Here is a 9,836-nt window from a genome sequence, read left to right as displayed (position 1 = left end):
GGTGGGAAGTGGGCTTGAATGGCAGAGGAAGGTGCAATGAGATGCAAAAGCCAGTCTCTGTGGGTCAGACGTCTTAGCTCTACACCACCAGTGCCGAGGGTTAGGGCCTGGCTGAGAGCGCCAGTTCCCCAGACACAAAGCAGGGAAGCCCGCTGCTGCCAGGTCTTTTCTGAGCAAGGCTGTAAAGCATCTTCTGTCAGAAAGCAGCTGCTTTCAGAGGCCTTTGTGGGCTTGAAGTGGAATGTGCTGGAGCCCGGCAGTTGCTACCAAGTGCCCTGCATGAGTTTATGGCACTACACGGGTCTGGAAACAGTCCATAAGCATGAGCTCTGTTGTGTATTGTCACCATCTAGATAGCAGGTCTTAGCAGGCTTCATGCTCCACTTCCCCTCCTCACAGAAGTGGCTTCCAGCATCCTCATGGTGCAGAGGGCTCCTCACCCTGCTGTTCCCTCTTAGACCTCACACCTTCTGCCAAAGATGGGAGTAACCTGATGGGCACACAGCAGCCCTCACCTGAGCTCCCCCATCCTGCCTGCTGCCTCTGCACCTAAGCCAAGCTCCATCCCAGGAGCTCACCAGTGTTCACAGCTTCAAGCATTAGTCACCCCCAGGGAAAACCTTCACCTTTCAGAGCAGATGACCAGGCAGCTCAGGTCTCTGGGGACTGGCTGGGCAAGCAGAGAGCTTCCTCGTGGCCTGGGAGCAAGGACCCGAGCCTGCCTGGCAACAGCATGAGATAAATTTGCTCAGCCAGGATCTTCTGCAGGTAGCAACGGCTCTGGGATCGGCCAGGAGGAGGGGCCTGCTGCTCCAAAATGCCATCACTGAGAGAATGGCAGCATTGTTAGCTGTGGCTGATTGTCTGAGTATCCCCAGCCATAGACAGTAGGCAAGTGCCCCTTCCCAGAGGCATTCACCAGGGAGTCCAGTGAATACTTTGGAAGGAACAGGAGGGAGGTAACAACTTGTCTCCCCAAACTCTCATTGCTCCAGCCTCCGTGTTGCTGGCACCACTTGGAAACCAAGCAGAGGGGAATTTCGCCCTTAACCCCTCTCCCCCACCTCATATTGGTGAAGGGGGAATCTGCTATTGTGGCAGGAGTGAAATCAACTCCCAGGGATGAAAGGGTGCATTGTGTTTCCCCTCTGTATCCCATCCCTGCCCCCAGCTCCTTGCCCTGGCCTGAAATCTGGAAAGAGGCTTTACAAGTTCCACTTCAATATTTCAGACAGCGAGGATGGATTTCGCAGCTCAGCGCTAGGTAAACAGACCTCGCTTAAGCCTGGACTGCTTCATTTTGACTAAACCCTAACTAAATAAGCCAACTTCATGAAGCACCGGCCTCCCAGCTTTCAAGGGTGCCTTGCTCCTTGCTTCATTAACACCTTTTAATCCTGTCAGGACAATCTCATATGCTCCAAATTACCCTTAGGCCTGGGTCAGGATTTTCCGTGCCAGCACAACTAGTTAGAGAAGTTCTCTAGAACTTGCTGCTCAGCGCATGGGGCTGCTGGGAGGGGCAGCGCCTGGGCCCTCTGTCTGCCTGCAGTCTTCTGCAGTGCGGTCTGCACAGCCCTGGGTGCCAATGCGGCCAGCTCTGCAGGGTTGAATGGCTGTGTTGGCAGCCATGGTATTACCAGCTCAAGTCTGCTAGCAGCCGAAAGCCGGTGAAACCACAGCAAGCAGACAGAGCACAAGACAAACCCATTCGTGTATTGGCTGAGGGGGTCTGAGCCACATCACATGTGGGTCGTCTTCATGAGAAGCTGCCTGAGCCCAAAGGTGCATTTGAACCTCCATTCTAATGCTCCTATCCCCCTGTCTGGGAAGCCACGGGGCCAGGAAGTGTATGTTGCTGTCCAGGGATCCTCATGGGGCCGGCGTCAGTCATAGGCAGCTCTGAGCATCTGACACTGTTCTGCACCCTAGGACAGAAACAACCTGGTTGTGAAACCAGCAGGCACCATGATCAGCCTTGTTTACTGTCTGTCTCATCAGTGAAGGGGCCGTGCAGTCTAACCTCGGTGTGGCGCTTCTAGGAGAGGGGCGCATGTGTTGGTAGAGGGGGTGCAAGGGTTTGGAAGCCCTCCATGATGCTTCTGTCTTTGGCACAGGGAGCTCCCAGGTGCCAGGGTGGCTAGCCCAGCACCTTTGTTGGTGCTAAGCAGCTAAGATCACCTCCAGTGCTGAACCTGGAACCCAGTTTGTGTCACCGTCTCCCCTCATGTGTTTTCCGTGAGCCGATGTTTTCAGACATCGTGTCACCATGCTCCCGACGCAGCCTCCCATCTCCCCTTGCAACCCACTGGCGGCAATGGAGATGTATTCTGTTTCTATGGCAACCCAAACAATATTACCTTGACTTAAACGGATTCGGGCGATATTAAAACCAGCCTCTTTAGGAATTCCTGGTGTTGCCGGGGCTGAGAATTTTAATTTTGTGTAATGCGAGCTGACACCGTGTTTATGAGCTGCTTGCTGAATGTTTTCTTCAATTAGTACAAAGCAGCACGGATTTGTTTTCGGGGCTTAGCTGGGAGACAGAGGGTGCGGGGCTTGTGGTGCCAAGGCGTTATTGAGTTAGGTCGCAGCATCCTTCTCTGGGCAGCATCCGAGAAGCCCTTCCAGGAGCAATCCAGGAAAGATCGCTGGCACATGACAGGGTGCTTTAACAACACTTGCCAACCTCCTTGTCCAGAGCAGGAGGATAAACAGGCTAGTTGGCCTGCGGACAAGCAGGCCTCTTTTGCCAGCTCGGACGTGCCTCAGGCACGGTCTCCAGATCTTCTAACAGGTCCTGTGACTCATAGGGCCAGGAGGGAGAGGTGTCCCATTCATGCCAGCTACAGTCTTGCTCCTTGCTCTGACCCAGCCAGGATAGCCCAGGACATTACCAGGCCAGTGCCTTGGCCAGAGATGCCCACCTTCCTGATACTTCTGCTTCCAGTTGTATGCCTCTGTTCTGTAGCCCAAAGCCACAGGCTGGGTCCGGTGAGAAGTTCCCAGGTTTGAGGACACAGGTGGCTGCAGCCACTGCTTCCAGGAGCAGGAACCAGCTGAGACCTGCTGTCAGCTTGAACTGGTCAAAGCATCTTCATTCTGGGTAGATCATGACTTAAGTGCATCACAGGGAAAAATTAACCTAGCCTATCATCTGGTGGTTGATTCTCTATGGCCAGGATGGTCCAAACATGTGGATTGGAAGCCAGGAGTGCAGACACCTGCAGGGACATGTGCTCTGGCTTCCTGTACTTGCTATGATTCACTCTAACTACTCTGTAGTAAATGAAAGCTCCACCAGGTCCAGTGCCTGGCACTGGAATGAGAGAGGTGTGAGTGGGAAGTCAGTCATTAGCTGGGAATTAGCCATTAGTCTTTGAATTCTCCACTGTGTGGAGTCTTTGCAAGGCCACCTGACTTGTCCTAGGAGAGATGCTCCAGCCTTTTGGCAGGGAGTTGGTCAATGCTGGAATCCCACACCGGGGAGGTCAGACTGGGTGACTGCTGTGTAATCTCTGGGGCTTTGGGTGTAGGAATATAAATAATCCCTGACTCAGCAGCAAGGCATAGGCCTATAACTGAGTCCAGGTAATGGAAGGGACTGTGCATTCCTTTCCCCTCTTTGTTGTAGTGCTGGGTGTCAGTGTCAGGCTGAGGGCACAGATTCACCATGACTCACCTTGGAGGTCTGTGCAAGGAACTCAGACTAAGGGAAGTGGGCGTGAGGATGAATCCGAGTTTGAAATACCTGATTCCATGATTGCACCATCCTTTACACTGAGCCTTTTCCATCTTAGACTCAATTAAAAATAAAACATGAATTGCAAAAAGACAAAGAGAGGGGAGAGCCCAAGAAAGACAGAGAGGCATGCACGCACACATGCATGCATACAGAAGAGGGGTGAGAGATCCCACGCGACTCCAGTTGGAATGTCCCAGGCACTAGAGGCGGGAGCCATTGCTCCAGCACAAATCCACGGTGGTATTTGGAAGGGATGAGCCCTCCCCTGTAATCCTCTTCATCCCGCTCTGCAGAGTTTGCCAGGAGGATTAACCCAGTCTTGTTCTCAATCCCAGTTTATGAGTTCCCTGCTGGTGGGGAAGATCCTGTGTGTTTAAACAACAGCCTAATTAATCCCCATTTTATTACTTTCTCTTGTCAAGTGGCTAAATAGAAGCTGTCAGCCGGCAGCCACCATGCTCACATTTGTTTAGATCCCAAATTACTTCATCAGAACCATCTGCTGTGAATGCAGGGCGCTCAGCAAATGTGGGTTTCTCTCTCTGGATGCTGTCTGGGGCACATACAGCCTCTCCCCTGTGGCTTTCTCTGCCAGGAGAGTGTTCAGCCCTTGGGGACTTGGTCATTAGAGTGGTTTAGTGGTCTGGGAGGAAGCCTGGATGGCTGGGCACGCTTTTGGTTCTGTGCCCAGAAAAGTGCTGCCCCATCTAGGAGAGAAACCCAGGGCTCTAAGCCACTGGTGGGGCAGGCCCTGTTCCTCACAGGAATCACAGAAACTGGGAGGGAACCAAGAGAAAGGCAGCACAGGGCAGGGGCAGCAGTGACCTGAGCTAAAGACCAGCTGCAGTCCCAGAACAGCGTGTGTTGTTCAGGTAGCATGGGGGTAGTATCTTAAACTCCATTTCGTCTTGGCACACTGGGGCTGTCAGTGCTCCTGTTCCCCCTTCCAGTCCCAGAGCCCCAGGGCAGTTTGTTTTCTGTCTCCCCTGCCTTGCTTTGGGCCATCATGCTCAGCTCAGTTGTGGGAGCCTTTCCCAGTCCGCTGGGAACCCTGACGCCCTACATCTGCCCTAGCTACCAACTTTGACGCTGATGCTGTGCTGTGGGAATGCCAGCTTGGGGTAGGGGTAGCACCCATTACCCCTCCATGCCTGATGCATTGCCCTGGCCATGGTGGCTCCTCCCCCCCACCCCACAGCCAGAACCCTTGTGCTGCCCCACTTTCACCCACCAACCTCAGCTCCAGTACCCTCCATGCCCTAACAGAGCCCCAGGCCAATCCCTTGCTGAGCCTCTACCAGCTCCAGTGCCTTCTAAGCCTAGTCTCTACCCCCTTCCCCATGTCACCTGAGCCTCCCCTCTCCTGTGCCTACCCCTACCCCATCCCAAATCCCAACTCTGTTGCCTGATGGCCTGTTTCTTCCCTGGCTGTGCAGGCTGTTCCAGACGAAGTGCAGCAGCTGCCTGAAGGCGATTGCCCCATCTGAGTTCATCATGCGGGTGCTGGAAAATGTCTACCATGTCCATTGCTTCTACTGCTGCGAGTGCGAGCGGCGTCTGCAGCGTGGGGACGAGTTCGTGCTCAAGGAGGGGCAGCTGCTATGCCGCAGTGACTATGAGAAGGAGAAGGAGATGCTGAGCGCCATCAGCCCTGCACCCACTGAGTCTGGTGAGGGGGCTGGGCAGGGCAGAGCAGGCAGGGGCATGGGCAAGGGAAGGGGCTGTGTGTCAGGAGATGTGTGCAAGGCAGGAAGTGCCCAGGGCTTAAGTGCTTCATCTGTTCTTCTTCTAAAGCATCCTTCCCCAGGGTGCTGAGACAGGAAAAGGAGCTGGGGCTTAAGTCTGAGTGGTGAGGAGTGGGAAGGGGAGTGAGCCAGCTGGGCCTCAATCCTGTCTAGGCAGAGGAGGAGTTCCAGGTTAGAAACGGACAGCAAAGAGCAGTCATGATTATGGCCTTTGCTGCATCTGGGGGGATCCAGTGCCCATGCAGCTCCTGGCTTCACAGGCCCAGAAACAGAGCCAGGAAGGCTGCGGCCTGGCCAAGCTGGGGCAGTAACTGCGACTGCTTCCCCATGCAGTGAAAAGCGAGGATGAGGATGGCAGCCACCCGCATGGCAAAGGCGGCGATGAAGGCAAGGACCACAAGCGCTCCAAGCGCCCACGCACCATCCTCACCACCCAGCAGCGACGAGCGTTTAAAGCCTCCTTTGAGGTCTCCTCTAAGCCCTGCAGAAAGGTACAAGGATCAGAGACACCTTCTCCTCCACTCCAGGCATGGCCTGCAGCCCAGAGTTTGTGCTGGGAGGGCCCTCACACTGCTGACCTTGTGGCCAGATGGCACCAGGCCTCATGTCCTCTCTGCCTGGTACCTGGGGATGAGACACTCAGCCATGCTGCCTGAAGGGTCCAGGACAGGGCCTGGGGAGCTTTGCTCCAGAGGGAGCTACCAAGTCCCCTTGGGACAGGGTGTGGGCTGAGTGGCAACACAGCACCCCAACAACAGCCATGTGGCAAGACTCTGGGCTCATCACATGTGGAAACAAACCTGTCGTGAAGGGCCAGACCCTTTTCAATGTAACCAGGTCTTGACCCGAATTCTCCTCCCTCTCTGGCCGATAGGTGAGAGAGACCCTCGCGGCTGAGACCGGCCTGACCGTCCGAGTAGTGCAAGTCTGGTTTCAGAATCAGAGAGCCAAGGTGAGTGGTGCCTGCCCCCGTCCCACTCGGCATGTGCTGTACAGGAGTCAAGGACACCACAACCCGCTCTGAGTGGCAGGGAACAGCCCCACTGCTCAGAACTGGAGAAGCAGTGACAGGCAGCTCCCCTCCTGGAGGGGCCAGGGTTCTTCAGGAGGTTGTGTTCCAAATGCCTAATTTTTTGTTTTCTACTATTTTCTTCCACTGGGTGAAATCTTAACATGATCCCCTGAGGGGGGGAAGAAGCATTGTCCCACTTTCTCCCTTTCCCAACCTATAACGTCTCAGATGTCCCACTTGGGACGAGTGACAAAGTAAAAACAGGAGATAATTGCAGCTGGAAACTAAAAGATGATTTCCTGGGATGATTTCCTTGGAAAGACCCTCCTGAAGGCAGCAGAAAAAAACACAAATCATTTGTGACTCACCCCCATTCTTGCTGGGAAATTCCCACTGCCTTTTGCAGATGAAGAAGATTGCACGCAGGCAGCAGCAACAGCAGCAGCAGCAGCAGGAGCAGGACCAGCTGGGCAATCCGCGCTTGGGGACAGGCCGTGGCACAGGCCGCAGCAGCCGGCAGAGCAACGATGACAGCGAAGGTGAGGATGGGTGGGAAGCCCACAGGAGGGGCCAGACTGGTGTCCCCAGGGCTGTGAAGAGAGAGGGGAACCTCAGCCTGGCAGCACTGGAGCAAGGCTGCAGGCTAGCACAGAGGGCAGCCTAGTGTATATAGGTCTAGAGGATGCAGGGAAGGGGTCAGTTATCATTGCAGAACGACCTCTGCACTGTATGTTTGAGGTCATCTGATTCTGACCAGACAACAGGGGCTCAACTCTTTTGCCAGCAGGTGAATTAAGATTTCCTCCTGGTTACCTGCTAAACAACACATCTGCTGTTAACCCAGAGCAGCAGAGACACCATCCCCTCCTGCTTCTCCTGGCAGATGGTGCTGCCTTTGACTGCCTGCTTGCACAGCTCCTGATGGGAGTCCCTGGGGATACCCACAGCATCCTGGGTATATAGCTGTAGTGCTGAATGCAAAGGGCAAAGCCCATCATCACATGTCCCGTCCCGCTTCTTCATCCTGTTCCCTTGATTGCTCGTTAGATGGCGCAAGTGTTCACGGACTAGATGGGCTCATGGTCCCCTATCCCCGGATCCCCCAGCAGCAGCTGCTGCCCCTGGATCAGAACAGCTACAGCACAGACTTATACAGACAAGGGCTCACGCCGCCCCAGCTGCCAGGAGACCATCTACATCCCTATGGTAAGGGGCTGGCCAGGAGGCTGGTGCGGCTGTGGCAAAGCTGCATCTGATGCCTGCCAGCCAGAGCTGGCAGCAGGAAGAAATGCCAGGCAAGCTGCTGTGGCTTGGCAGGGCAGTGGGCTGGGACAGTGGTGCTGTGGGTCTCATATGTGCATCGTTTAGAGTTGTGCTGAGGGCCTCCTGGGATACAGGTCCAGGAAGTGGAGCTGGTCATGCCCATCACCCTGGTGTGGTGCTGTCCATTCCGAGGCTAGGATGATGTAGTTGGGGCCGGTCCTGCTTTGAGCAGGGAGTTGGACTAGAAGACCTCCTGAGGTCCCTTCCAGCCCTCATTTTCTATTATTCTGCATGGGGTGAAATGCACAGGCAGCCTGAGGTTGGGGTGTTCTGTCACTGGGCAGTACATGCTGCAAAGCTGAGGATCCCCATGCCCGTGGGCTTGACTTATGGCCCCTCACTCTGATCAGGGCACAACACAGGACATGGGGACCTCATGTGTGACAGCTATTCCTCACATTACAGCTGGGAGTAGGTTTTGAGGGTTTTGCACTGGGCCCTAATCCATGTGAGGCGAGCTGCACCCAGCCTGAGCAGTGGCCCAGTTCCTGTTCCCCCTCATTCTGTGTGCCACAAGCCAGTGGGGGGCAGTCCTGCAGCCCTAGCCACCTGGGCAGGCATTGGCCCCTCCTTCACTTTGCTCCCTCCCTCCCTCCCCCAGATTCAGAAGGCGTTTTCCATGACATGGACAGTGACAGCATCGGCCACTTGGGCGACTGCCTGCTGTCGACGGCCGAGGCCAGCCTCCTCCAGGCGCGCGTGGGGAACCCCATTGACCGGCTCTACTCCATGCAGAGCTCCTACTTCACCTCCTGACCGCGGAGCAGCTCCTGGCGCCCGTGTGCGTCTCGGACCAAGGCTGCTCTGATTTCAGGTGGCGGGGTGGGGGTGGGGGCAGGAAAGACAAAGCAGAGCCCTGCAGAGGAGCTCCCTGAACCCTGCACAGTGCAAGGAGGCGACTGGGTTTCCAAGCATGTGAGCACTAATTCAGGGGCATCTGCAGCAGCCTGGAGGACTTCTCTGCATCGCCTCTCTCCTCCCTTTCTCTCGTCCCACATAGATGGATGGTACAATGTTGTTTAGCTGTAACCGTAGCAGTTGTCAAGTGTTTAAGCGTCTGAGCATCACATCCTTCAAAGACTGGCCTGGTTGCCCAGATGTGTCCTTGGAAGCAGCCATCTCCTCTGTCCTGCCACCCCTGTTTGTTCAAACCCCAGCACTGATAGACCTTGGCAGCACCCTTGTGGCCTGGTGCCTGGGATTCCATTCAGGCAGACCAAAGACTTGGGATGACTGACTTACACCACTGTCATTTTGGAGGCTGCCTTCATGGGCCCGTGTCAGTTGGCACAGGAGGCATTTCAGTGACTGGGAGGAATGCGGGACAGGCCAGTATGAAAAGAAAGCTCTGTGCTTAGGGGTCCATCCACCTCTGTGAACAAGGGTAGACTCATCTCCTGGTACTACGCAATGATGCTGGGGCTGCCATGCCTGAAAGGAGCATTTCTGTGGTCCATCTGCCTGGAGGCCCTGTCTTTGCCACAGGCTTCACCCCGTCCCTTTCTAGGTGGTGAAAACTTGTAAAACAGCAGTCACCAGCATGCACAGCCTGATTCCCAGAGCAGCAGACCCAGCGGGGAGGGTTGTGCTGCAGCTGCCAGGGAACTGGGCGTGCTGATGTCTAGGTACGTGCTGTCTTGGTTCCAAAACCACCCAGCCTAGTTTCACCGATGCATAAAACACTCCTCCATGAGGAAGAAGTCACTGAAGGCTGTCCCTGCCACAGATCTGAGGGAAGCCACCCAAGCACATCAACAACCCAGAACCGTAGGAGACCCACTGCTAGTTCCCTTTGCTATGCCAGGAATTCCCCGTCTTCTCAAGGAGCTCATGGAGGCAGCCTGTGACCAGGGATGCAGAACTACAGCCCTTACACAGCTCACACTCCCATTGCTTGTCCATGAATGAAGCTGTACAAACATCCCACAGTGACCAGCAGCTGCTTGCTCACTTATTTACAAAGCCAGACTCTATATAAACCATCCCTTGGTGCCAGTGTCAGATGGTTTTT

The 9,836-nt window shown here is 55.0% G+C and overlaps 1 protein-coding gene across 1 annotated transcript in view; it reads left to right on the top strand.

Moving 5' to 3' along the window:
- Positions 1-9,342, top strand: part of LOC109295159 (LIM homeobox transcription factor 1-alpha-like) — a 43,556-nt gene extending 34,214 nt beyond the window's left edge. Inside the window, exons 4-9 of the mRNA XM_019513837.1 lie at positions 5,182-5,414; positions 5,824-5,981; positions 6,365-6,442; positions 6,909-7,041; positions 7,550-7,708; positions 8,427-9,342. Coding sequence (XP_019369382.1) covers positions 5,182-5,414; positions 5,824-5,981; positions 6,365-6,442; positions 6,909-7,041; positions 7,550-7,708; positions 8,427-8,581 — 916 coding nt within the window. The 3' untranslated portion in view covers positions 8,582-9,342. The remainder of the gene's footprint in view (positions 1-5,181; positions 5,415-5,823; positions 5,982-6,364; positions 6,443-6,908; positions 7,042-7,549; positions 7,709-8,426) is intronic.
- Positions 9,343-9,836: the final 494 nt, after the last annotated feature.

Source organism: Gavialis gangeticus, unplaced genomic scaffold, assembly GCF_001723915.1.
Source record: "Gavialis gangeticus isolate Ggan-Ray unplaced genomic scaffold, GavGan_comp1, whole genome shotgun sequence".
In the NCBI taxonomy this organism is placed as follows: Eukaryota; Metazoa; Chordata; order Crocodylia; family Gavialidae; genus Gavialis; species Gavialis gangeticus.
This window is presented reverse-complemented; position numbering and strand designations above follow the sequence as displayed.